The sequence below is a fragment of the Phyllostomus hastatus genome, unplaced genomic scaffold (assembly GCF_019186645.2).
Source record: "Phyllostomus hastatus isolate PE091 unplaced genomic scaffold, TTU_PhHast_1.1 phas_scaffold_182, whole genome shotgun sequence".
Taxonomy (NCBI): Eukaryota; Metazoa; Chordata; class Mammalia; order Chiroptera; family Phyllostomidae; genus Phyllostomus; species Phyllostomus hastatus.
The window spans coordinates 721,521-748,965 of NW_025334013.1; the positions used below are offsets into that span (position 1 = coordinate 721,521).

General features: G+C 69.9%; 1 protein-coding gene across 2 annotated transcripts in view; it reads left to right on the plus strand.

Moving 5' to 3' along the window:
- PRKCZ (protein kinase C zeta) overlaps positions 1-27,445 on the plus strand; it is a 47,873-nt gene that overhangs the window by 3,835 nt on the left and 16,593 nt on the right. The window contains exons 2-4 of one of the 2 annotated variants that reach the window (XM_045859409.1): positions 141-262; positions 941-1,030; positions 2,387-2,437. In XM_045859409.1, the coding sequence (XP_045715365.1) occupies positions 141-262; positions 941-1,030; positions 2,387-2,437 (263 nt within the window). Of the gene's footprint in view, positions 1-140; positions 263-940; positions 1,031-2,386; positions 2,438-27,445 lie in introns of those variants that run through there. The other variant, XM_045859410.1, reaches the window with a different exon arrangement.

Below are 27,445 nucleotides of genomic sequence, written 5' to 3' on the forward strand. Positions count from 1 at the left end.
GGTGCTAATGTAACAAAGTCGGGGCCGGCGGCTCTGGGGAAATCTCAGCTATTTCATCAGTAACTTGGTCGGCCGGGAACGCGCATTCGAGCTGACGGGCACGCGCGCCGCGGTGACCTGTCCGCACCCTCTCTGCCCAGGGACATGCTGATCACCAGCCTGGACGCGGCGACCACCTTCGAGGAGCTCTGCGCGGAAGTGAGGGAGATGTGCAGCCTGCGCCCCGGCCAGCCGCTCACCCTCAAGTGGGTGGACAGCGAAGGTAGCCCGGTCCCGGCCAGCAGGGGGCGCGCTGTCTCCTGGGCGCGGGAGGGAGGCCCAGCCCCCTGCGGGCCGCCGCAGCTTCGCAGCTTCCCGGCGGGGCGGGCGTCTGTCCCGAGGAAGAGGCCGCCGCCTGGGGGGGGGGGGGCAGGCTGGGCGTGGGCAGGAGGACTGCCCCGCACGGGGCCTGCTGTGGGCCTGCCCTCATCCCCTCACCTGACCGCCCTTGCCCAGACTGGGGGCTTGCCCTGGGGGCGGTTTGGAAGGCTGCGCTCCCTCCGTTTCCCCAAGGAAGGTGGGCAGGTGGCTTCCATCCGACCGCCCTCGCTCTGTCTTGGTCCCCGCCTCAGTCAGACGCACATCCCGGGAGGGGCCCCTTCTCGGGGTGACCCCGGCTGCGGCTGTCAGCCGAGGGCATGGGGCCACGCGGCCGCGGGTTCTCTGCGTGTCTGTGCTCCCCTGTCCAGCGATGGACCACCAGGAGCCTTTCCCTTTGGGCTGTGACGGACCTAAGAACATTCTGGGTCTCGCCCAAGCCCAGAAGCCCCCACACCTAAGCTCTGCACGCGGCTGTCCCGGGCTGAGGGTGATCTCGCCCTCCTTTTGGGGTGGCTGCGTGTCGAGTGGGCCCCTCTGCCTCGGACCTGCGGTGGCCTCAGCGACGGGTCTTGCCCCCCAGGTGACCCCTGCACTGTGTCCTCCCAGATGGAGTTGGAGGAGGCCTTCCGCCTGTCCTGCCAGCACCGGGTCGACGGGCTCATCCTTCACGGTCAGTGTGGCCGGGGGGCGGGCGGGCACGGTCGGGGTGGGCGGCCGGGCTCTCCGCAGCTGCCCTCGGCGTCCCGTCCCAGGGGCGCGGCAGCTTTGCCGGGCTGGCCGGGGGGCTGGGAGCCGCACGGAGGACCACGGTTTAAGATCTTAGGGCAGCAGAGAGTTGAGGACGTTGAATGGAACGCGGTGTGGGTTTTGGGTTTTCTCTCCCGCGTTATCATTAACCCAGATAGAAACGGCTCTTCCTGGCAGAGTCCGGGAGGTGCTCGCTCTCGGACGCAGAGGCTGGGCCCCGGCTGTGTGTCCTGGGGCTCACGTCCCGGGCGCACCGGGGGCCCGGGCTGGCTCAGCTGCCTCCCGCTCTCCCGAAGCGCTGAGGGTCGGGGGTGTGAGAACAGGCGGAGTGGGGCGGCCCCCCCACACTGCTCGGGGCCAGACCCGACGCCCCTCCCTGCGGTGTCCCCGGCTCACAGCCCCCCTCAGCCTGTTTGTCCCAGAGCTGGGATGAGCGTTGAAATGTCGCTGTTGTTCCAGTGTAGTCTTTAAATTGGGGGTTCACACCGTGCTCCCTACTCTCTCGGGGCCCCGCAGGGTGTCCGGGGCCCAAGGTGTGGCTCCGGCAGCCGTGGCCCAGCAGCCACGTGGGGGCCAGAGTGGGAGACTGGCCGCTGCTCTCCGTCAGCCGGTCACTCTCTCCAGGGCTGAGCTTGTGGCTGGTCGAACACCCCCCCCCCCCGTGTCGACGCTCCGCCCAGAGACGCGGTTCAGACCTAAAAGCTCGAGTCGACCGCTTTGTCCCTGCGGCGTGCGTGCACTCACGGCGCCTCCGACCTTCCCAGCTGCGGAGCGTGAAACTCCCGGCATGCCAGACGAAGAAGCAGGTCGCTCTGTCTCCGTTTTCTCGCTGTCCGGGCTCCTGTGTCCGTACCGTACTGCGGGAGCCCTGGGCGCAGTCCACCGCGTTGACCCGCGAGCCCCTGGGCGCGGAGACGGGAGGCGAACCTGCAGCGCCGGGGCCAGAGCGCCGGTGGGCCGCCCGCTCCGTGTCTCGCGATGTGGGGCGCACCCAGTGCTCGGCCCCCTGCGGCCCCCCGCGGCCCCACTGAGGCCCCCCTGCGCCCCTCCTGACCTCCCTGCGCCTCCGCGTCCTGCAGCAGGGACTTGGGCGGACACCCTGGTGCTCGGGCTCCCAAGTCTCAGCCTTCCCGAGCGTCTCCCAAGCAGGTGGTGGTCCTGGTCTGCCGCACGGGCTCTGCTCATGTGCTGGGTCCGCCCAGCCTGCTGCCCCCCACCCCCGCCCCGGGATTGGCGCCCATGCGGCTGACGCAGGCTCTCTCTCCCCCCCCCTTCACAGTGTTCCCCAGCATCCCCGAGCAGCCCGGCATGCCTTGCCCTGGAGAAGACAGTGAGTACCGCCCTTCCCTCTGTCTCCTGCCGCGTGCTGCGGCGGGGACCTCGACGTGTTTGCCGGCCAGGGGAAGGCGGCGTTTCCGGTGGCCTGTGGTGGACAAGTGCTTATCCCAGGAAGGCGAAGGGGAGTGACCGGATGGGGGGCCTCTTCTGGGGTGTTCAGTGGGGGGCATCCCTGCCTCCTCCTGTGTGTCTGTCCCGGTGCACGAGCAGGGCCACTGGGGAGGGCTGGTGCTGGGAGCCCCAAAATGCCTTCTTCCTCCCCAGGAGGGCAGGGCCCTGGCGGGGAGCACAGGGCGCATCTCGTGCTGGTTTGGGGGGGGCGGTGCACCACTGACGCACGGTGCCCCACCAACGGTGCCAGTGGGGGCAGGTGACCGGTGTGGTGCACCCGGGTCAGGGGGCGAGGGCGACGGCAGCGGTGGGTGGAGGGGTGGGTGCAGCCGGAGACCTGGAGGCTGGGAAGCCGGGGACGGAGGGGCTTCCGGGCAGCAACCCAGCCAGGGCGGGGCCGTCCGGGGCACGCCCGCCCGGGAGCAGCAGGTGACACGTGTGATGTGTCGTTCTTCTGCGAGTGAGACTTGGGAGCCGCAGGGATTCAGGTCACGGCAGCAGTTCGTGGGGTGGACGTGCCGCGGGTGTCCGGGGAGGCAGGGAGATGACGCTGTGACCCAGGACCCCTCCTGCTGCAGCCCCCGGTGGCCAGAGCAGGCCTGCTGGGGCAGGCAGCCAGCACAGGGGTTCCAGGGTCCTGCCCCTCCCCCGGGGGGGCTGCCCGCCTCCCATGAAAAAGGACACGTGTCCTGAAAGGCTCCGTCACGCCCGGCAGTCGGTGGTCTTGGATGCGTGAACAGATGAAATGCGGTGGGCATCCCTGCTGGGTTCTCGGGGGGTGTCCTGGTCGTTGCCACCCAGGGGGCTCTCAGCAGCGGAGACAGGCTGCCTCCGTCCACCTGTCCAGAGAGGTCTCCGGCAGCCAGCGTAGCCTGGGCATGGGCCTCTGCGCTGTCCAGCGTCCGAGAAGCTGGAGCCGGCTGTCCGCTCAGCCCCGGCCACAGTGTCTGAGGTCCGCCCTCCTGTGGCGCCCCGGGCGCCCCCCTGGCTTGTCCCTGTGGGGTCGTCGCCGCCCTGTCTTGGGCCCCCTGCATGCCGGCCTCATGAGGGGGAGGGTCGTTGGGGTCGGCTCGGCCTCTGCTCCACTGGGGGTGGGGGCCACGGGGCTCCGGGGATTCGGGTCTCCGCCGGAGGTGGAAGCGGGGTGCGTCCCAGTGGCCCTGTCCCTGTGGGGGGATGGGGAGAAGGTGGAGCCCTGGCGGAGTCCCGCCTCGGGCGCAGGTGCAGGCCCCCGAGAGGCCCTGGGCGGGCTCGGGCTGCAGAGGCACTGGCTTCCGTGGGAGGGCCTTCCACCAGCGCTGGGAGGCGGCGGTGAGCGGGGTGTCATCCTGGGTCACACTGTGGGGGTGTGTTCACGTGAGGCCCGACTTGGGGGTGCGGGCCCCCACTTGACCTGGGACCACTGCGGGGCCCTGGAGCTGTGCGGCGGGTGCTGTGGGCAGGAGCGCGCCCCGGGCCGGACTGTGGGCCTGGCCGCCCCTCTGCAGGCCCCCCCCTCGTGGCCAGGCCCCACAGGTGCGTGTCGCTGGCGCCTCCACCCCACTGGGGATCCCCTGTAAGTGGGGCGCCTGAGTCAGGCAACCTCTCCAGGGCGACGCTGCCCGCTCCCTGCCCAGCGCTCTTCGGCCCCTCCGACAGTGGGTTGTCCGCAGGGGCGGGGGGCCGTCGGGAGCCACCACAGGTCCTCCCGAACCAACTTTGCACCTGCAGCTCCCGGGCGCTGTGGGGGGTGTCTGTTGTTTCACTAAACGCCCAGTTTCATTCAGCTCTGTCTCAAATTATTTGCGACTAACTGGAAAAGCTAGTTTTCTGCCTGCAACAGGTTTCCAATAAAAGCAGCAGCCGGCCAGGTCGGCCGGGGTTTGCCTGCGTCCCGCAGACTGCACCAGCAGGACGGGGGGCGACACGCCCACCGCGTGCGGCAGCTCACACGGCGCCCGCGCGTCCGTCTCTCCCGGGAGCCTCACGTGCCCCGGGAGCGGCCGCAGCTCCCGACTCTGCAGACCTGGTCAGGGCGTCGCCGGCTCTCCCGAGGCCGCCCGGGCAGTGCGCATGGGGCCCTGCGGGTGCTGCGGTCTGTCGCGGCCACTCGGCTGCCCCGCGGCGCGACAGCGGCTGCCGCCACGGAACGCGGACGGTGGGTCGGCGGGCCGTGCCGCTTTCGCGTGTCCTGAAGTATCGCTGTTGTGACTTGACTCAGCTGGGCGGAGCCTCGGGGGCCGCTGCCCGCGGGTGGGGGCGCCCTTCGGCCTGCGTTTCCAGTGAAGGTCACGCGGGGACCTGCCCCCGAGGGTTGTGTTTGCACTTTCACGATTGTGCAAATCGCACAAGGCTGACACACACCCACCCACTCACGCGCGAGCCCCATAGCGACTTCAGGGCGAGCGGCAGGCAGGCATCGGAGGAGTCAGGGCTCGAACCTGGGTCACGGCCGGAGTCTGTGCGGAGCACGGTGACACAGGCGCATCCGAGAGCCCAGTGCCTGTGCACCCCCGAGGGGAGCGGGGAGGGGGTCCGGTGGGGACGCTTGTCTGGGGACCTGCCCCACGATGGCAGCAGGCGCGGCTAGAGCTGGGGGTGGACGTGTCCCCTCGGGTCCGCGCCCCCCAGGCGAACCCTGCTGCTCGGGGTCGGCACCTCCCCGCGGGGCTCCGGGCGGCCCCGGGCCTCCCCAAGTGTGTGTGTTGGATTTGAGGGAAACGGGCTTGGGCTCCGGTGCCGTGTGAGGGCTGAGGCTGGGTTTGGGGGGCCCAGCCAGGGATGAGGAGGAAGGTCAGGCTGGCCATCCTGGCTGGGGGTCTGCTCTGGCCGCCTCAGGCCCTGTGTGGGGTCCCCGAGGCCCCCACCTTAGGCTGCTGGGTGTGCGATTGCACTCAGTCACTCACCCCCCTGTTCTCACCCTCCTGTGGGGGGTGCCCCCCAGAGCAGTGACCACCTCAGGAGGCCACCTGCCCCATGGCTCAGCCAGCCTTCGACTGGACCCACGGCCTCCCCCCTCCCCCTCCCCTTGCCCCCCTCCCCCATGTCCCCACCGCCAGGTCACCCAGCTCGGGGCCCTTTGTGGATGCGGGTCAGCGGCCACTTGCCCTTGGGCCACCACTGCGCCCCTGCATCCTGGCCGGAGGGAGCCGGCCAGCTGGGCGCTGTCGCCCGGGACCTCTCGCCGCACGCCCCAGCGGAGCCGCCTCCTCCCGGCCGCCCTGCGCCCGGGACCCGCTCGCGCAGAGATGCTTGTTTTCATGTGACGTCAGCCCCTCCACATCCAGGCCGTGTTTTCGCTGGTGCCTCAGCTGCCGGCTGCAGCTCCCCGGGGGAGCCGGTACCACCGGGCCTGGAGACCTGAGGCGGCAGGGACGCGAGGGGTGGGGGACCGCCGGCCAGCCCGCCCTTCAGCGGCCGCCCGGCCCGGGAGCCCGCCCGCCCGCCGCGGGGCCGAGGGCACGGAGGGCAGCCCCGCGTGAAAGGGCAGGAAGATGCCCGCCTTCGCGCCCGCCGCCCCGTAGAGCAGAAAGGCGCCCGTGCGGCGGCGGCGGCGGCGGCGGAGGAGGAGGAGGAGGAGGAGGAGGAAGGGTGAGTGCTGCGTGCGCGCTCGGGCCAGGCTGCGGCCCCGGCCTCCCGGCGCCGCACCGACGCCCCCGCGGACGCGGAGCCGGCATGCGGGGGAGCGCGGGGCCCGGTTCCCGAGGCTGACGGAGGCCCGGAGAGCCGCCGCCGCCGCCGCTGCGGGGGTGGGGAGGGCAGCGAGTCTCCCCGGATGGGGTCTGTGCCCAGGCCCCTCGGCGCAGCCGCGGGTCAGGGAATAACCGCGTCCCCGTCCGAGCCCCGCGGGGGCCGGGGGCGGCCCCGCCGTCCGTCCGCGCCGGCGGCCGGGGGCATGTGCGTGCCTGGCTCCCCGCCCAGCAGCGCCGCGGGCGGCAGGTCCCCGGCCGCAGCAGCGTGCAGCGCGGAGCCCGGGGCGGCGGCGGCACCTGCTCCCCCGGCCCGGCCCGCCCCTGGCTCCGGCTCCCGCCGCCCCGGCCGGTCCTGGCTCCGGTTTGCGCTGACGACACGGCGCGGGCAGTGTTGACGTGCGCTGGCTGCAGGTCCTCGCGGGCGATGAGCGTGGGGGCGCCCCGCCGCCGCTGCCGCCGAGATGGTCGGAGGTAGACAGGTTGCGGGGGCCGGGGCTGCATCGGGGCGGGGGGGGGGTGTGTTTCTGACGTCCATTTTGCAAGGTGCTCCTGTGAGAGCAGCAGCAGCAGCAGCCGGCAGCCCCCCACGGGCTGGCGGGGGCCGGGGGGCCAAGGGGCTGTACGCACAGTGGCAGGTGCCGGGGAGGCCGGGGGCCGAGGGGGCCCTGGGAGCAGGGCGCGCCCCTCCCCCGGCAGCAGGAGGGCCTGCCCTGCAGCCCCCTGGTCTCGGGGCGGCGGCTTGCTGTGGACCCTCGAGTTATGAAACGCGGGCTGCGTCCGGGGCTGCCGGGAAGGGAGCGGGTGGCAGCTCACCCGCGAGCCGGCGGGTGGGCAGAGATTAGCTGTGTCATGGTTTCCTCGGGACAGCTCGGCCTCCCTCCTGTCGGGTGATCACGTGCCGGCCGTGCCGGGCCAGTGCAAGCCCCCAGAGCGCAGACCTGGGGACGGGGGCCCGGAGCGGGGCCTCAGCCGGGTCCAGCCGCAGCTGGGAACAGGGCACAGGCTGGAGCGGCCCCTCCCTGGAAGAAGCGCCCCCTCTCTGTGTCGATGCTGGTGGACGGGGCTGTGGCTGCCCGGCCCCCGGCCCCGGGTCCTGGCCCGCTGCGTGTGGATGCGCCGTGGTCCTGTCCCAGCTGGGAGCCGCTGGCCAGGCGCCGTCACCAAGTTCCGAGCCGCTGGCGGTGACCTGAGGGGTCGTGTGTGCTGTGAGCCCGGGCTGCTCTTCCCGGCTTCCCCGGCTTCCCCTCCGGGCCACCAGGCTGCCTGCCGTGGAGCCCGGAGAGACCTGGTCAGCCCCACCAGGGCTCGCCAGCGGGTGCCACCCAGCGCCGATCTGCTGGGGACCCCGTCAGCGGGGTCTGTGGCCCAGGGGACACGTCCCACCTCCTGAGCTCCCTGTGGCGTGTGGGAGGCCAGGCTGCCCCTCGTCTGCCGGGCAGCCCTGGTCACCTGGACGAGTGGGGCCCCCAGCAGGCCAACTCTGGGAGGCCGAGCTCGGGCCCCAGGTCGGCGGTGCCTGGGGTCCGGCCCCGACCTCTGCTGAGGACCCGAAGACACGGGTCGCGGGCGTCTCCTTCAGGGACCGAGAGGGCGGACGCACCGAGCAGGGCGGCCCCGGGGGGAGGGGCGCCCCCGGACTGATGCTCTCCAGGGCCAAGGCCACGCCCAGCCCGTCCAGGAGGAGCCTTCCCTCCGGGCCTGGCGCCCCCGTGCCCACACCGGGAGGACGGAGAAAGTCTGCTCCCTGGGCTCCGTGGGGGAGGCGAGTCAGAGGCCCGGCCAGCGGGTCCTCGCCGTCCGCTTCCCGGGCGCCGCTGCCGGGCCTTTGCACGTGCTGCGCCCCCGCCCTGCCCCCCAGGGCTCGGACGGAGCGGGCCTCCCGCGACTTCTGCTGCTTTACGGGGGGGGGGAGCTTCGTTCAAAATAGCCCCCCTGCGCCGGTTACCCCCAACACTGTTCTTGGAGACGGCGTCGTGGCAGCATCCTGCCGCTGCGCGTGGGCCCGGAGGCTTGTTCCTCGGACCGCCCCCCCCCCCCCCGGTGGCCACGCCGGGAACCCACGGGCCTGCTGTCCCCGCGGGAGGCTCGGGGGAGGGGGAGGGAGGGTGCCCGGCTCACGACAAGTCCTCTCTCCTTCCGTTACACGCGTGTTGTTTCGTGCCACGCAGACCGGATTCGTGCCGAGTTTGCCTCCGTCTGCGGGTGTGTCACTCATTCCCGAAAGTTGACTCGGAGGGAGAGAGAGGAAGGGAGAGACGGAGACGCTGGTTTGGCGTCCCGGGCACCGATGCAGACGCTGACCGGTTCCCGCGTGGGCCCCGACCGACCGGGGACCGAGCTCGCTGCGTCGAGCTCCTCCTGCTCGTGCTGGGCGAGCGAGGGTGCGCACCCGCAGGCCGGGGGGTGGAGGGGACCGGCCGTCCCCTCGGCCCTCTGGTCTGGCGGGTCGGAGGGGCTCCGGGGTCTCCTCAAGGTCCGCTCTTCATCACGCCGCTCCCGTGGGGAGTTCCGAAAGGCTCCGTCTGCGGCGGGACGGAGCCAGCCGCGGGCGCGCGGGGAGGGCCTCGCCGGGGAGTGGGCGCCCGGTGCCCACCCTGCCCGGAGGCCGTGCGGCCCCCACGCGCTCGTGTGTGGAGTTCACCGTGTGCGTCAGTTTTGTGTCCCGAACACGACGTCAGGTTTGGCATGTTTGTCCCGTGAGGTGCTGAGTCGCCCGCGTGGTTTCACGGGAGAGCAGGCATCCCCCCCCCGTGTCCCCCCCCGCCGTGCTCCCCGCAGAGGGACTCACTCCCTGCCGCAGCAGCAGGTTCCTGGCGTCCGGTTCCAGGTTTCTGAGTGACATGCGTGTGCTGCCGTTTCTAGACACACCCGTCCGGGGTGTCCCTTGGCCCCCTCGTCTCTGGAATCCTGAAACACGCGGCTCGGGCAGCCCCTCCCCTGGCCCCTCCTGCGTCCCCCACGGGGTCCGGTCACTGCGTACAGGCCGTCTGCGAGTGTTTGCAGTGCAGTGGTTCTCTCTCTCGGAGCTTCCTGGGGGGCCCGTCTTAGGTATGGTTGCAGTCTTTCCCCCAGGTGGGCGGGCACCCCAACCCCTCGTGTCAAGGATAGTCCCTCCCTGTGACCCAGCCCCCGGGGCCCCCCCCCCCCGCCTCTGCCTGCCCCCTCCGTGCCCAGCCCCCGCGCCCTCTCTTGGTCTGACCTGCTGGACGCCAGGGAGAGGCACGCAGGGGCCGTGTGCTGAGACTCAGCCTAAAGACGCCCGTGCCACCCAGACGCCCCCGCTGGCGGAGAACGCCCTCGTCCTGCAGCTGTGGTCGGACGGAGCGCACGCGGGAGGTGTTTCAAGTTTCGTGTGTTTTCTCCCCCTGGCGGCACCCAGAGCCTCGGCCTCCCATGCTGCCCTGTCCCGGATGGGGCGCCGGCTCCCTCGGGGGCTGGGGACCCCACCTGTGGCCACGGGCGCTCCCGCCCCGCCATGTCTTCGATGCGACTTCCCGCGGCTTTCGTCCTCGGCTGGGCTCGGGCCCGTGTCGGTCCCGGACGCGCCCCGGCTCTCCGTCCAGACCACCTGCTGAGCTGCTTGTCCTGTCTCTGGGGGCGAACCTCCGAGTCCCGCAGGTCCCTGGGCCCGCGGAGCCCTGCTCCCCCGGCGGACGGTCCCGCCCTGTGGCTGGGGCTGGGCGTCGTGGCGAGAGGCCCTGCAGGAGGGGGCCGTTCCGTGAGCTGCTGGGCACCCCACTGGCTCTCAGGCTGCACATGTGCGACCCCCACGGTGCCCCACGAGGTGCGTGCCGCTGGCTGTGCTCTGGGGCGCCGTCACCGGGGCTCCTCCTCCGCGGCCGGGCCGGTCCACGCTCTGGCGGCTGGCGGCCTGTGACCTGGTCCTGGCACCCTCCACCCTGTGGCTCACACCCGCGTGGCCGGAGTGACCGTCGCGCATGAGGACTGAGCACGTAGCACCCGCCCCCCCCGCCCCCCGCAGCCGGGACTCAGAGAGGGGCAGACAGGTGACGAGGCCCCGGGGCCCGTGGATGGGTGCCGTCTCCCTTCGGCGTCTCTCGGGCCCTTACGCCGCTGTCTCCCGCGAGGTCTCTCTGCTCCGCTGGGTTTGGCCGCTCTGCCCGCTGAGGCTCCAGCACGTGGGACCGGGCCCCGGGGCTGGGCTGCACGGTGCGGGTGGACATGCGTGGACCCTGCGGACCAGCGGTCCCAAGGGTGCCGACACCCCGACCCTGGAGTCTCCACGCCCGAGCACGAGGCCAGGGGCTCTCCGCCCCTCGTGTGGGCGGGGCTGGGGCCCACAGGTGCGCCTGTGACCCAGGTGTGGGGGCGTATGTGTTTGGAAGACCTCACATTTTACGGCAGTTTGGATTTACAGGAAGTCGGAGCAGGGGCAGAGCCCACGAGCCCCTGGTGATCGGTACCCGGTGTCAGTGCGGGGCCTGGTGTCATCGCCCGACGGGTGCGGACACTGTCGCCAGCTCAGGGCCGCCCTCCCCGGGGGGCCCGGCCGTCCCGCTCCGAGTGGCCCCCGTGACACTCGGCGCTGAGCACCCGGGTGACAGGCAGCTCCGGGGCAGCCGACCCAGGGGGCGCAGGCGAGCGCTCAGGGGAGTGAGCGGCTCCGTCGTCTGGACCGCGGCCCCTTGGCCCAGAGGGCGCGGGTTCCGACCCCGTTTGAAACTCAGCGATTCTGCAAAGTGAAGCCGGCGCTGGGGGTGGGGGTGGGGGTGGGGGCGCCTCTGCGAGCCCGGCAGCGGCTGCCGTCGGCAACGGTGCTGGTTCCGCTCCCGCGGCCGCGGGCCGTCTGGCCCTGGGAAAAGCTTGGTGCGCCTTCGCAGCCCTGCCGGTCGTCGCGGGCGGGCGTCTGCGGGGTTTCTGCAGCCCCGCGAGCGATCCCCTGTGCAGTCTCACCACCTCGCCCGCCGGAGGCCGTGCTCACTGATGCTGGAGCGAGGGGGGGGGCCGGCGGACAGACAGACGGACGTGAGAGAAACATCCACCGATGGCCCCTCGCACCTGCTTTGACCCCGGACTGAACCTTTAGCCGGGCGTGGGCCCCGACTGGGGACCGAACCCGTGACCTCCTGGTGCACGGGACGGGGTCCCCGCGTGCTGAGCCGTGAGACCACGGCTGACGGTGCTCCCTTGACAGCTCCTGGCCCCCGAAACTACATCGGGGTGTTGCCGGGCTGCGGCCTCAGGACCTCAGCCCACTGAGTCCCATGGACCTCGGGAGGGCGCGGTGACAGTCCCCTCCACCCCGGGCGTGTGGGAGGAGGTGCCGCTCGCTCCCCGCCACACCGGAGTGGCTTGCCCTCGGGGCTCCCCTGCAGGGGCCTCTGGGACCCCTGGGGTCGCGCAGCCAGTTACCTGCGCCCTGCTGTTCGGGGGCCCGGCTGCCTGCTGCTGAGCTGGGGACTCGGGCGGGGACGAGTGGGGGAGTGGGGGCGTGGGCGCGTGCCGTCACGCCGTGGAGGCCGGGGGACCCGGCCCTGAGGCAGGGTGAGTTTCACAGGGGGGCTCGCTGCGCCCCGATGTGACTGACGTGTGTCTGCCCCGCCCCCCCTTCCCCGGGGTGTCGGAGCCAGCTCAGGGTGGGCCGTGGCGCGTGGGGAGCTGTGCGGCCGTGGGCGGGAACAGGCTCACGGGTCGGCCCAGGTGCCGGGCCCGCCCTGAGCTCTCGAGTCACCGAACTTCGTCACACGGGGCCCCGTTCCGGCAGCAGGTGGTCCCCGGGGCATTTAGCCGCTCCGCCTCATGCCCGGGCGGCGGGCGGCGGGCGGCTGTCACACGGCGCATCTCAGCAGGTCGGTGAGACGCTGCAGTGACGGCGACCGCCCCCTCGCAAGGGCACACTCAGCGCTTTGTGCGCCCCTGCGGCGGGAAGAGGGGGCTGGAGTGGCGCTGCGGGGGACCCCCGCAGCAGCGTGGTTGATGCAGGCCCCTGGGCGGGCGGATGCGCCCCTGACGCGCCCACGCATCGCCAAGTGGTGACGCTCAGGCAGGAGTCCCGAGTGGCGGGACCCCAGGCGCATGTGTGTGCCGGCGCCGGGCAGGGCTTCCAGCAGCGCCGGCTCCCTCGCGCGGGTCCCAGAGACGGCCCCGGGCCCTACCTGCGGTCCCCCCACGCCGGCCGGCTGGCGACGGGGCCAAAGGCGCAGCCTCTGCCGCTTTGTTCATTGTGTTTTGTCAAAAGGCTTTGTGATGTGGAGGCGCCCGGAGCCAGTGCCAGCAGAGATCCCGCTCCGGCCGCTGCAGAGTCCCTGCGAGGGCCCGAGCCACTGCTGCCCGGCGCCCCGCCCCGGTGGTCCCGCAGCCCCCGAGGGCTGTGCCAGGCCACGGTTGCGCCGAAGTGGCCGTGGAAAGTGGCTGTTCCCGCCGCCCCTTCACCCGGAGGAGTCGGCAGGTGCTGTGAGGAGGGGCCATCCCTCTCCCCGCTGCGTCTAAGACGGAACCCCACGGGGCTGAGGGTCCCAAACCCGAGTTTGCTAAAACCCGTCTCTGTCCTTGCTGGTCCGAGGCTCACGCTCCCTGCTGCTCGGCCGGCGGAGCCTCTGCCCGCCTGTCCCCTGTGCTGTTCAGTTTCACCCGATTGACTGGGGCGGCGTCGGCCGAGGAGGTCACGTGGGTTCCTGGTGGCGGTCTGTGGTGCGCCCTCTGTGTGCTGGGTCCCACGTGCTCCTGGCGTCCCCGTCCTCCTGCGTGTCCCCCACTTTGTGGCACTGGGGCCCCCAGGACCACGTGCGCACCCCGGACGTCCTGGAACGGCCGTCTCTCCCGGGGGTCGCTTCCTTTTGGGGCGGGAGGAACTTGGGAACCGGGGTCCTGGGCGCCCGCGTTCCCAGCTCCCCATCTCCATCGTCTTCCTCCCCATGTGGGTGCCCCCGGCCTGTCTGCCCGCACGGGGGCTGTCACTGCCCCACGGACGGAGCAGGGTCAGAGCCGCCGTGCAGGGACGGGGCGGGCTGGACGGGGGTCCCTCCAGGTTCCGTTGTCCTCAGGCTGCGGCCTGTGCCGGTGCGGGGGGCCCGGGGCCCGGGAGCTGACGGGGGCGCTGTCCCCGCGGGGGCCACGGGCAGCTCGGCACCCACTGGGTGCCTTAATCCGTCTGCGCTCGGTTTCAGGGACGTTTCCTCGTCCTTCCTAATTTTGCTTTATTTACGGGCTGCGTACGACACTCACGTAATTCGGAAACGAGGACTCAAAACGACCCCTGTGGGTGTAGTGTTGGCCCCTCGAGCCCCCAGCTCGGCTCGTCCTGGGCCCGTGCCCCCCCCTTTCAATCCATCTCGTGCGAGTGTTCACTTCCTGGTGGAGTGAGGGGCGCCCGCCCGAGTCACCCTTCGCTGCTGTGTCGACTCTTCTCCGTGTTTAAAGCGCGGATACTTCCTCACGGAGAGAATGCGAACTGGAGTAAATGATACACTTTCAAAGGCCGAGACCATCTCAAGACCCAGGGAAACAACGTTGCGACTCGTCGTCATTAGATGATCCTGTAACGCTTCGTCCTGAGGATTCTCCAGCCGCAGACGCAGACGCCGGGCCGCCTCCTGCGACAACGTTGCAAGGTTTTCTGCAGAGGAACCGCAGAGATAACTTCCTGCGTCTTCCCTAGCCTATTTTGTCCAAAATGTACCTTTTTGGCCACTTAGAAAAATTTTTTCAGCCTCACAAAGAAGCGTCGTAAGAACTTGTACATTTTAGGGTTGCTTTTCAAATTCGGGAGGAATCGCGGTCTCGTTCATTTCCGTCCTGAGAACACCCGTACGCGCCCTTGCGCGGCGGCCGACCCGACCTCCCGCCCGGCTCGCTGCCCGGTCCGCGCCGCGGGCGCCGGGGTCGGCGGGCTCGGTGCTGCCCCCTTCGCGCTGCGGTTTTCAGAGCTGCGTGAGACGCACGGGACGCCGTATTTTCGTGGGAATGCTGAAACACAGCTGTCACCCAGGAGTGCCAGCTGCCCGCGGACGCCCCCCCACACGCTCAGGTCACGCGGCCCCTCTTTTACCAGCTGTGACTCGTATCCAGAGTCACCGCCCCTCCGCCTCATGCCCGGGCGGCGGGCGGCGGGCGGCTGTCACACGGAGCGTCCCAGCAGGTCGGTGAGACGCTGCAGTGACTGTCACACGCCCCCTCACAAGGGCGCGTTCTGAGAAGCTTGTCATCAGGTGACTTTGCCGCTGTGCCACCGCCCCAGGGGCACGTGCGTCACCCAGATGGCACGGCCCACTGCTCGCTCACCACGGCTCCCGGGCCGCCGCCCTGCACTGCCTGCCGCAGCCCCGGGTCCCGTGGGCGACGGTGGCGCGGGGGCGTGTGTGTCTGAGCGCGGGGAAGCTCGGGGAAGACGGGCGTGGGGGCAGGGCCCGCCGGGGCGGGGCCGGCCGGCCAGGTGGGGCTCCAGGTGCCAGCAGCCGGCACACGGGAGGGTGGGGGGCGGAAGGCGGAGCTGAGCGGCCGCTGTGAGGGCCGGGCTGCTGGACAGAGGGCGTCCCAAGACGCCAGGCGGCTCCCGCAGCTCCTGGGCCACGCACGCGACACCTCTGCTCGGAGGGACCCTGCGGAGGCCCCGTGTCTGCGGGACCTGCTGCGGCCTGTCCCACCGCCCGGGAGGGGCTGGCGCCGTGTCAGCAGAGGAGCGTCACGCGACCCAAGTGACACACGCAGTGTCGCCGAGGAGGTTCACGGCGACAAGCACGACGGGTGGCTCTCCCCCGACGCCCGCGCTCTGGCCAGGGCGGTCCCGCCACCCTCTGTCTGCGGCGGGAACGTGCGGCCGGAACAGCCGGCGGAGGACACGGGTCTGTGTCTGGGAGGCCGTGCGGGCAGCCCCCCCCCCCGCCCCCCCGCTCCCTGCCGAGGCGCCTGCGGCCGGAGGGCTGGCCTCGAGGGGGACAGGCGCGGGGACTGGCCGTGTGGTGACTGGCACGTGCTGGCTGCCCGGACACACGCCGTGAAGGCGTCTTTGTCCTCCGGGGCTCAGGTCTGAATGGCGGCTTTCTCCGGCCGCCCAGCGTGGGGGCGGCTGCGGGGGGCGGGGCTCTGCTGGCCCCTCCCCGTGCCCCTGGGAGTGCCAGGGCCTCCCGCCTCCTGGGCCCAGGCTCCGCCTCCCTCACCTGCCGACCCCGCCCCGCGGGGCCACACACGCCCCTGCACATGCCCCCGCCTCTGCTCCTGCCCCCCACCCCCGCCCCTCCCCCCCATACAGGCCCCTCAGGGCCCAGCCTGGCCTCGGCCAGGACAGCCCAGGCCAGCACTCTCTCCTCCCCCTCCCCCCTTCCCTGGAGCGTCTGCTGGGAGGCACGGCCCCTCCGCTCTCCCCCTCCCCAGCCCCCGGGCTGTGCGACCCCCTCGCCCTGTGTGGCCTCTGCGGGGGGCGGGGCATCTGCTTTGACCTTGGCGTGCCCTCGCTTGGTGTTTACTGGAAGTCCTTCAGGGACAAGTGGTGGACACTGGGCTCTCCCAGGTGCCTCCAGAGGACGCAGGGCCCAGGACGGCCAGGGAGGGCTCAGCAGGACAGGCCGGGCGGTGGCCGTGCCGCCCGGGGGCCGCCTGTGCCCAGGAGCCCTCACAGCTGCAGAGTCGCCTAGCGTTGGTGGCCGGGGAGGCGGACGGTGGGGCGGTGACGGGTGAAGGCGGCAGCAGAGAGGACTTTGTGCTTTGTGTCCAAGCGGCCTTTCTGGCTGTGAGAGCTGCACCCGCCGCCCACAGGAAGTGTGAGCCGTGCAGTAAACCTTTGGAAAGGGTGCGGGCCGCCCTCTGGGGCGCGGCCCCAGCTCGTTCACTCAGGCGAAGGGGCGTCGGTCTCAGGGCAGGTGCCGCGCCTCCCGCTTCCGCGCTCAGCGTCCAGCCTCCAGCCCTGGGCGGTGGGTCCTCGCCCTCGCCAGCCAGCCGCCCCCTCCCCCCCCTCCTGCCCCAGGGCCAGCGTGCACCCTTGCCGGTGCCCGCAGACACCCTTCCCGGGAGGAAGTCCTGGACCCTGTGCTGTCTCCCTGGGGCAGCGTCCGGGAAGGACGGCTCCCGTGTCGAGGGGTGGAAGTAAACAACACACGCAGTTTGGTCACCTGAACATTTTCGGTGTGGGTGTGGGAAATGCTTGTCTGCTGGGACCCAGGGCACCACACGACCCCCCGAACCCACCTTCCAACTCAGGGTTCCTGCTGGGTGGCGCGCGAGTCCGCAGAGAGAAGCCTGCTGACCGAGGGGGCCCTGTGTCCAGTGTCCAGAACATTCCATCGCCCCAGATGGGGACTCTGTGGCCGTGAAACCCCCAGCCCCACCCACAGGCCCAGGTCCCACTGTCGGCTTCCTGCTTCTGTGGGTCCACCCCCGCCCCCGCCCCCGCCCTCCGGACCCCGGGCCCCGCCTGAGCGGGTCGCACGGCACACGTCCTGCTGGTCTGGCCGGCTCCTGTCACTCGGCACCACGGCCCGGCCGGCCCGCGGCGGGGCATCTGCCGGCGCTTCCTTCCCTCCCGGGGCCCGACGACGGCGTCCCGCCGCCGCCTGTGCACCTCCTTCGCTTCCCCGCCCCCGCCGACGGACGCCCGCCTGGTTTCTGCCTCTGGCCGGCGTAACGCAGCTCTGAACGGGGGTGCGCCTGTCCGTGGGCCCCTGCTTTGTTTGGGGGGCCCACCCAGAAGTAGGTTGCTGGATCGGGGGGTTTGTTCTGTGTTTACGTTTCCGAGCGCCCGCCGCCCCGTTTTCCGTCCCACCCGCCCCGCCGCCAGCAGCGCCCGGGGTGCCGAAGGTCTCGCCCCCTCCGTGCCGGTGTCGGCACCGGCACCAGCGTTTTCTAGAGAGAAACGGAAGCAAACGTGTTTCAGTGGCTGCCGCCCTCGGGGTGCCTCCCTGTGGCCCGCGGCGCATTTCCGTGGCGATCCACGCCGCTGAGCTGCGTGTGAGGTCCTTGGCCACGAGGGTGTCGTCTGTGGCGCAGGGGCCGGTCACCTGCCTCCTGGTTGTGGCGTCGTCCCGGCTGGCGGGAAGGACAGACTGCACACGGTGCTCATGGACCGACCTCCCGGGGTCGGGGGGGCCCCCAGCATCTCGGTGTCCATACGAGTGTGCGTGCTCGTTTCCTCCTTTGGTGTTGCCCTAGGCTGTGATTGGCCGATTTTCATGAAATGTCACCGACCAGGAAGGGGCCCTGTTGTACCCGGGGTTTGGGGGGCACTGGGAGCCTTCCGCAGGCAGGGTCAGTCCGTCCATGCCCAGCAGTGGCCGCCATGAGGTCCTGTCCTTGCCCGGACACCTGACCTGCAGGTCAGCCGGCAGCAGATGCCCTGGGCTTTCTCACTGGCCTGTGTCTAGCCTCCCCGTGTGCTCGATTGCTTTAGCAGCACCCCCCCACCCCATGTTTTCCTGCGAGGGGCACATCCCCACGGGGACAAGGCCCCTCGAGGCTCGAGCCTCACAGGGACACGAGGTGCCCCAGCTCAGCGTGCGGAGGGGGGGCCACCGGTCCCCCTGAGGGGCAGGCCCTCTGCCTGCCGGGGAGGCTGGGTGCCCCTGTCGGGAACAGGGCACCTCGTGCCCGATGCTCAGCACCCTCCACCTTCTGGGGGCACCCGCCGGGTCCTCCAGCCGAGGCCAAGCCTAAACGGGACCCTCCCTCACTTCTGAGCTCCGGGTTCCAAAGGGACCCCGGGGTCAAGTGCACTTGAGCCTTGGGGTGCTCTAGGGTGTAACTTTCTGAGCTTCTCAGGATGTTCTCGCAAGCTAACAAAACAAGCGTAATTTATTCATGGATCTTAGCTGGCTGTTTTTGCCCAAAGGGGACACTGACGTTTAATTATCTTGAAGCATTAAAGGGCAGAGTGTCTGAGGGGGTGGAGGCAGAGTTTCCCTCCAGCAGGGGCGGTGTGGGGGGGTCACGGGAGGGGGCCGCTCGGGCCTCAGTCCCTGCGGAGCCCTCTGCCCAAGCGTCCCCTGAGGGGGCTCCTGGGAGGGCGCAGACCCGGGAGCCGACTCGCGCCCGGCAGGCCCATCCGCTGGCCCCCGGGGGCCCTTGCACGTGGCCTGCGTTCTGCAGCAGTCAGTGCGGGGGATGGTCAGCAAGGCGGGCCAGCTGACATCCGTGCAGACCTGGCGTGTGTGAGGCATCGTCACCACGAAGGGGGCGCTGACGGTGCTCGTCACTGAGCACGTCCTTGGACGTCGCCTGGTGTCGTCCTGGCTGAGGGGCAGGGCCCCGTGTGCAGCGAGGGGGCCGGGACACGGGAGGCCCCGGCTGCCTGTGGCGTCAGCAAGCCCCTCCCAGTGGCCCAGGGAGCCCTGGCCCGGGAGACCTGCGGCAGAGGGGGCGAGGGCTCTGCCCCTGATGTCCGTGGTTCCTGCCCCCGTCCATTTCAACCAAGGTCCACTGTCCACTCTGACGCCCACGCCTGCTCCTGGGTCCTGGGCCCACCCTGACCAATCTTGTGGAGGGGTGTGGTGTCCGGGACCTGGGCTGCCGCTGCCTGGGGCGGTCAGGTGGACGCTGGGCAGGTGGCAGAGCCAACGGACAGCACAGGCCGCCCCCCGGGAGGTGGCGGTCTGAGAAAGTTCGTGCCCCGTGGGCCTGGCTCCGCTCATCCTGGGAGGGGCAGAGACCCGGCGGCAGCCTGCGGGCACAACCCCAGGTGCCGGGCAGGCGCGGGCAGGGCTGGGCCGTCCCTCATTCTGGTGTGACTGGAGGTTTGCTGGGCCGGTGGGGGCTGTGGGGTCTAGCAGGTCGCCCACCCTGTGCGCAGGAGCCAGGGTCCCCGGTGAGAGGGCCGGGGGCTCAGGCCCCTCCCTGGCCCCGGGGTCCGGGGTCCAGGGTCCAGGGAAGGGCTCTCAGGGAGACGCAGGGCTGGGGTGTGCAGGCCTTCCGGCTGGTTCTCCACACGGGAGAGGAGCCTCGCGTACAGAGAAGCCGCCTGGAAAGGCGCCGGTGTGCGGTGTGCCGTCGGCGTGGGCTGCCGACTGGCCTGGCTCCCTGTGCTCGGGGCAGGTGTGTGGTGGGGTGGGCGTGTGCCCCCAGAGGCTGTGGCCGTGTCCCGCCCTCTCCAGGGCCCCCCCGCACACCCCCTTAAACACCCCGGCGTCTCCCTGACGCCTCGTGATCCGGTCGGTCGGCCGACACGTGGGCTGGTTTCTCCCCGCCGCGGCTCCCCTGGCGCTCACGGGTCTGCGACGCCGTCGAAACGGTTCTGCTAGACTGTCGCCGTGACGGCCGTCACATCAGCCTGCGTTGAAAACGTCGTCAAAGTCGGTGAACTTCCGTGGAGCTCTTCTAACGTTGAAGACGAAGAAAACACACAGCGGTTTCAGCGCGTCAGCCTTTCTTATTCCGAGAAAAACGGAAACCCAGCTGAAATGCAGACAGCGGCCGTGCGGCGTGTGGAGAAGGCGCAGCGGCCGGCTGATCGCACGTGTCAGAGGCGGCCGCAAAGTCTCGGGCTGGAGATCCGGCTGGACGGCGCTCCGCACTCGGGCAGACCGGCGGCGGTTGGCGGCGGCCGGGTCGGGACGCTGACGGAGGACAGTCGATCTTGCGCCCCGCGGGAGAGGGCCGACATGCTCGGACTGTGCCGATCAGTAAAGGTGTCGGAGGGAGTGAACGGCTTGTCTTTCATTCTGTGGCAAGAACCGCACACACTGGTGGGCTGCCGGCGGGCGAGCTCTCCGCACCCGGCCCGACGGCGGGGGGGGGGGGGGAGTCCACACGCGCCGTCTTCTGCCGGGCTCCGCGTCGCTTCGCGGCTGAGGAGGTGGCTTTGCTAAGATTCTCCTGGAACCCGCCGCACGGGAAACGCGCACGTCCAGGGACCGTCCGCCGTAGCCGCGGGCTCCCTGGAGGCAGCGGCGTCTGCGCTGGGGCGTCGCTCTGTCACCCTGCTCGCCCGAGGGTCCCCAGCCGCCTCTCTGTCCCCGCCCCAGGCCCCGACCAGCGGCCCGTTCCCACCGGCCGCCTCCCTGGCCTTCAGGTCCGGCTGCTGCTGCCAGGCTGTGCCTCTGGGTCTGCGCGCCACCCTGTCCTCCCCGAGGACAGCCTCGCCCGACGCTGGCTTCCTGTGTCAGCCCCCAAGGACAAGGATGCGGGTGACGGGAGCTCACGGGCAGTTTGGAGCCGGACCCCCTCCTGGAGCAGGAAGCAGAGAGAGCGGGGCCATCGCTCTGGGGGACGCGCTGTGGACTGGCCTCTCCCAGCTCGGGAGCTCGGACGCCACTCGGGGTGGACAGTGGGGCCTCCCGGGGCGGGCGCCGTCAGAAAGGAGGAGGGGCGGCACCTCTCTTTTCGCTGACCCCGGGGACTGGCTGGCCCGGGGAGCGTCTGGGTGTGCTCCAGGTGGGTCCTTGCGCCTCCCGGGGGCACATGAGGGGCTCCCCTGGGTGCCACCTGCTTCCTGGAGGCCGAGGGCTCCTGCAGGTGCATCCGTGCGTCCGACTCCCCGAGGCGAGGGGACGCCGCGGCTGCCCCTTCGGTGCGAGGGGGACGTTGAAGTGGAGCCGCGGGGCCACGGAGGGCTCCCATCCGACAGCTCTGTCGCAGCGCGCCAACCCGAGTCTGAGGTCAGGGGTGACACCGAGGGGCCCCCAGCACATCCCTGCAGCCGTTCCGAAGGTCGATGTGATGGAGAAGCAGGCTCCCTCTCTGGTGCTCGCTCGCCAGAGCGGCTTCGAGTCTCGGGCGTGATTTGTGAAATCTAAAGAGCCTGCGCCCGGCCAATCCTCTCGTGGGGGAGGCCGGTGGGCGCCCCCCGCCCCCTTCCAGTGGGGCCCCGGGGCCCCGCGCACATGCTGGCACCCCCCCCACCCCCCGCTCTGTGGGCCTTATCTGGAATTGCCGGGACGACCTCCTGTCGGGGGCTCTGGGGCCCACTTACCTGCTCTGACTCGGGCTGGTGTGTTGCACCAGCACACTCCTTCCCTCGCTCACTCCTTCACCGATTCACTCCGAGCCGCCGGGCCCTGGGGCCCAGGACAGCAGACTTCAGGTTCCCCCGTCCCAGTCCCCCTTCCCGTGAAACCAGGCGGTGGCAGTGCCTCCTCCCTTGTCAGCTGGGGGGAGCACAGCGCCCCCCAAGAACGGGGCCTAGAGAAGGGAGGACGGTCGTGGGGAGGACGGTCGTGGGGAGCAGCACCTGAGCCTCGGCCAGTCCCGTGGGACGTGCACGTGTGTGTGTGTGTGTGTGTGTGTGTGTGTGTGCGTGTGTGTGTGTCTCCCACTGTTACCCTCATTGTGAAGCTCCTGTCCCTGGAGTCAAGGATCAAACAGGCTTTGGAAATACAGAACTGGCCTGGAGTCCAGACGTCGCCACGGTCTCCCGGCGGGCAGACCTGCCTGCAAAATGGAGGTGGTGGTGCCGCCTCTCCGGAGGCCTGGGACAGCGAAGAGATGCGGCGTGTCCCGGCCTGGAGCAGCCTCTGACACACGCACAGCAGGGGCATAGCGGGTGCATTGTAGATACGGACCAGACACAGTGTAGATGTGGATTGGATACATTGTGGGTGTGGACCGGACACGCCGTGGGTGTGGACTGCACACACCGTGGACAGACAGTGGACACGGAACAGGCACGCGGTGGACAGAGCGCGGGTGCGCGGACACGCAGTAGCAGGCACAGAGCACAGACACGGGGAAGGTGCGGACTTGATGCGCAGGGAGCAGCGGACGGGGGCACAGCGGACCCTTGGCCGCTGCGCGGCGTGCGAGGTGGATGCACAGTAGGACAGATCCCGTGTCCTGGTGGTCACGTCACTGTCCGGGGGGGTCTTTGTGACGGGGGACGTGGGTGGGGGTTTGGAGGAACCGGAAGTCCCATTTCCTCTCCCTCTGCCCCTCGTCCCCTCCGGACCGGACTCGGAAGAGCCCCCTGTCCGTGGGGGAGGGGTGTTGCTGTGCCGGCCCGGCCCCGGTCCACGCCACGGCTCCGGCGCCGGGCCTTCCCTGCACCCGTCCCTCTGCTCTGACCCAGATTTCTCTTTTAATTTATACTTTTCCTCGGGGTCTGGTGTGGGCTTTTCGAGGCCTGCTGCAAGGCAAATTTTTGGCTGTTTTGTTTGAGGCAGCCACAGATGCCTAGAAATGTCATGGGTTTTTTTCAACTTTGCGGAAAAGAAGTCTAAAAATACGGTCCCCCCCCCCCCCGCCTCGCTGAAGGGCCAGAGGCCAGCGAGCCCAGCCAGGTGGGGGCGGGTGGCCCTCCCGATGGGCTGCGACACTCGGGCTGCCCAGGAGGGCAGCCCGCACCTCAGACCGGCAGCCGACCGGGGACGGGGACCGTGGGTGGCCACCCTGGGGGGGCGTCTCTGGGCCGCCCGTTGAATGCACAAACAACAGTGAAACCCAGAAAGCCTCGTGACGTTCTAAGTGCACTTAGGGCTTTGGGTCGGGCCGCCCTCCCGGCCACCCCGGGCTGCAGGGCGAGCAGGGGGTCTGCGGACCGGCACGGAGGGAGCCCGCCCGGCCCACGCACGGCGGGGTTTTCCACCTGGTGCCCCTGGGCGAGGAGGAAGCGCGGCGGCAGCCGGGGGTTTGGGTGCCCAGCTAGGTCGTTGTCTTTATTTTTTCAGATTTTTTACCCCGGCTGGCGCGGCTCCGGGGATGGAGCGCGGGCTGCGAACCACAGCGTCGCAGGTTCGATCCCCGGTCAGGGCACATGCCTGGGTGGCAGGCCATGACCCCCAGCAACCGCACATTGATGTTTCTCTCTCTCTCTCTCTCTTTCTCCCTCCCTTTCCTCTCTAAAAATAAATAAATAAAATCTTAAAAAATTAAAAAAAAATTTTTTTTATTTTTAGAGAAAGGGGAAGGGAGGGAGAAAGGGAGAGAAACATCATGTGTGGTTGCCTCTCACGTACCTTCCACTGGGGACCTGGCCCGCAACCCAGGCCTGTGCCCTGACCAGGGATCGAGCCGGCGAGGCGACCCTTTGGTTCGCAGGCTGACACCCAGCCCGCCGAGCCCCACCGGCCAGGGCCCAGTTAGGTCCATTTGAATGACAGTCTCAGCGGATGGGTCTGGGGTCGGATGGGTCTGGGGTCAGCAGTCACGTGGCTGAGAGCGGCCGGGCCCCTGGGTTTGTCCGGGTGTTGCCTCAGGGAGATTTCTTTGAGATGTTGAGCAGCCGAGAACGAATCTCCTTCCTCCAAGGGTGGTCCTGGCTGTCCCCGAGGACCAGGAGGTGGGGACCCCCACGGTCACCAGTGCAGCCCAGGCCGTCAGCAGGGGGAGGGGGAGGGGGAGGGGCTCCCCCAACGGTCCTGGTGCCGGTCCTCGCGGCCTCACCGGCGTTTGGCTTGGTTCTGAGGTTACAGAGCCAGGTGGGCCCCCCCCACCCCACTGGCCAAGTGGCCTGAGGGGCCGGCTTTGCAGCTCAGGTGGCCGTGAAAGCCGAAAATCGGAGATCAGGCTTCTGTTATTTTAGAGACATTTTTAAGTATGAAAACTCAGAGCATCCCCACGGGTCGGGCATTGGGTGACGCAGCCCCGACACCCCGGCCCCCGCTGTGCATCCCCGAGCGCCGGCCGGCCCCTGGCCCCCCAGCCCCAGGCCGCGTGTCACCCATCGGTGCTCCCGCGGGGGCTCCAGGGGCCCGCGTCCCGCAGCAGCCCGGTCTCAGCAAAGCGCACAGAAACGCCCATCGTTTTCCACGTTCCCCAGCCGTCTCCATTCTTTCCAACAAGGGTTACTTCTGAGAAAGTGGAAACCAGGCCCTTCCCGGCTGCGGGCGGCTGCGGGGGCAGCAGAGCCGGGCCCCTGCCCTCTGCTCCCGGTGGCCGCGCCGCACAGCTGGGCACAGCGTCAGCCTCAGCGAGTGGCCGCCGAGTACACACAGTTTCCTGTCATTTCACCACGTGGGTGGCCCATCGAGGTGTGGAATGTTCCGGCACACAGGATCTCCCACTGCGGCCCTTCTGTCCCCTCCGCCCTGCCCCCTGCTGGCCGCCCACCTGTTCTCTGTCCCTGACCCGCTCTGCCCTGCTGGCTTCCTTGGGGCAGGGAGCTCCACCCCCGCCCTCGGTCAGGCGCCTCCTTGGGGTCCTGCGGCTCCTGGGTCACGCCTGTGGCGACACGCAGAGTCTCTGGCCCGGCACTGGGGTCCCGCCACCCCTCCTTGGTCACTGGCCCACCCTCACACCGTCACCAGCAGAGCCCTGAGGGAGGGGGTGAAGGAGGGGACTTGAGGTACCTGGCGAGTGCCAGAGGGGTGTCTCAGAAGCTCAGGCGTGGCCACCTGGGTCTTGTCCTCGATGGGCCACGCCTGTCACCCTAGCACACCCTGTGAGATGACCTGCTCCCTGCCTGCACTCCCCAAGGGCAGCCCCCCAGGTGCGGGCTGTGGGCAGGTTCCAGTGGGCATGCCCCCAGGGGTGGGGGCACACCTATCAGCACCTCCCAGTGTCGTGTGCAGACCAGCCCGGACACCTCAGCCTGTCAGTGCAGGTGGGCAGCCGGCGGTGACCTGCTGTGCGGAGAGGGTTGATGGGGTCCGTGAAAGGTGGGCCTACGTGCCCCCGGGTCAGTCAGGCAGGGATGGGTGATTGACAGCAGAGCCCTGGGACGTGTGGGCGGGGCGTGGGGTGCAGGCGGGGAGCCCCTGAGACCATGGTGGCCCCGGAGGCGCCCCCTCAGCTCTGCCGCCCCAGCAGAGCCCCTGCCAGGGTGAGGCAGTTGTTTGCACAGCCCTGGAGGCCGGAGGGCGGAGGTCAGGGAACGGAGGGTGGGGCTCGGGTGCGGCCCCTCCCTGGGGTGCAGCCCCTCGCTCCCTTGTCTCTCTCTTCTGAGGGCTCTGGTTCCAGCGGGGGTGGGCGCCCTCGTGACCTTGCTGCACCCGAGTCACCCCCACACACCCCAACTCCTGACACCATTGCACGGGGGACAGGGCTTCAGCCTGAGTTTGGGGGTGCAGGTTCAGCCCATAGCAGCAGGTGTGGTGGGAAAAAAGACCGGCCCCCGGGTTCCTTGACTGCCCCAGGGTGGGCTGGCGTCAGGGGTGGAGGGCAGCAAGGCTGGGGCCCCGTGGTTCCGAGGGGCAGCAGGTCTGCAGTGTGGCTGCGGAGGAAGGTCAGGGTCCCGGGTGTGGAGCAGAGAGAAGGGGGCACAGATCTTGGAGGGCGGGGGGGGGGAGTGGTCGAGTGACCCGCCATCCGCCCGAGGGCCCGGGAGTCGGGCGCCACCCCTGGAGGGCACCGTGTGGGCACCCGTGGCCGCAGCGGCCGGGCCCCACGTCCGAGTGCAGCGGCAGCCGGCACAGGGAGCCCCTGGCGGCGGCTCAGACGGCAGCGCGGGGGTGGGCGCTCGCTGTCTCCGGAGAAGGTCTCTGACAACAGGGCGCGCGGGCGGCCACGCAGCACGTCAGCGTCGGAGCGTGGGCCCCAGAGGTTCCTCGTGGGGAGCGAGCTCAGAGGAGAAGAAAATGGGGGAAATTTTTAAAAATTGAAAAAATAATTAAAACGTACAAGAAGAGAAGGAAGAGCGAGTCCAGCCCCGGTCTGGACCCGCCGGCTGACCCTGGGCCTGGGGGCGCCCACTCGCCCGGGTGCGGGTGACCTCCCGGCCGGGTCCCTCCACCCCACGTGCTCCCCCTGCCCTTTCCCTGACCGGAGCGAAGCGTCCCGCCAGCCGGGAGCCCTCCGTCCGCTGCTGGGGGGGGGGGCCCTCCTCCATCCCTCCCCCACCCCACCCCCGCCCCGCCCGGGCGGGTGGGAGTGGCCACGAGGGAGCCACGTGGCTGGGCCGTTGGCCTTCTCCCCGATTCCAGCTCCTCCCGCCTGCAGACGCCTTCGGACGTGGTGGCAGCGTGCAGCCCGAGCACACGTCTGCGTTGCAGCTCAGACGTGTCGTCGTCTTGCCCCGGCACCGACCCCTCCGTCCCCCTTCGGCCTTGGTCCGGCGTTCTTACTCTGCGCCCCTTCTGTTGCCTTGGCTAAGTGGTGCTATGGAGCACACGCATTTTAACGTGTTCTGGCTCCCTTAGAAATGTTAAGACGCTCTCGGGGTGCACCTTCGATTCTTACTTTGCCGACTCCCAGGCGTGGCCAGCACCCGCCAGCACGACGACTGTTCCCCGCCCCTTAATGGTTTCCTTGCGGTCACCGCCCGCGTCAATCCTGCCCCCGCGGCCCTCGGTACCGCTGACCAACGTCCACGCAGGGCGCCCCCTGGTGCCTCGTCCTCGCTGCGCGACCCGCTGCCCGGGCACGGCCGCGGCCTCTCGTACGCGGGTGGGGTCTGCCCGGCCGCCCGGGTCTGGGGGCGACGGCTTCGTCCCCTCTGGCCGCGCCCCGTTCACGCCACCTCGCTCGCCCGTTCTCCCCTGCGCCCACCTCTGGGCCCCTCCTGCCGCTGGCTCCGGTCTGGTCTGCGCTCCAATCTGCCTCTTGAATTATTAATTCCAGTTATCGTACTTTTCACACTCAGGGTTTCTACGGCCCTGGGACGTTCAGACTCTGATTCTTTTTTTTTCCTGCACGCAGCTCCCTGGCGATGCTCTGTGTCTCACAACAGGCCCCTCGCGAGCCCACCTCTGCTGAGTGTTTCTCGGCCGCCTGGCAGTTTCTGATCGGATGTCAGACGCTGTGTGTGGCACTGCAGGACCCGAACGCGGTGACTTTCTCGTGAGAAGTCGTGGTTTTGTCCTGGCAGGCGGCAGGTGGTCAGTGCCCTGAGCACTGCATGGCGGCCCTGGGGACACACCCCTGCCCCGGCATCTCCCCCTGTCCTGACCCCCGTGCCTGGTCAGTGAGGCCCGGATGCCAGGGTCCCGTCGTGCGCAGCTGCTCCCTCTGCGTGTCCCCCGGCGTGGGGCCTGGGAGCCGTGGTCCCATCCCGTGGTGGGGTGGGGGGTGCAGCAGGAGCACTCTCGTCTGTGTGTGTGTGTGTGTGTGTGTGTGTGTGTGAGCGAGGCCGTGGGGGGGCCTCCACGCAGGGTGGGGCTGCGGTCGGTGTGAACGGAGGCGGCACAACGGAGCGCGGGGAAGTCGGGACACGTTTCTGCCCGGAGTCTGGTTGGTCGGCCGTTTCACCAGGACTCGATTCGTGCCGTGACGAGTTGGCTTCTCTGGTAAAAATTATTAGGAAGCCGAGCTGTTACAAGTAGCCCCCCCCTCTGAAAGCGTCCGGTGGGATGGGTTTTCCTGGTTACTGACGGTACTGGGGCTGGTCCCCCCACCCCCCCGCGCCCCACGCCGGGCCCCTCGGGCAGTCCCCATGGTGGGGCGACCAGCACGTCGTGGCCCCAGGTGCG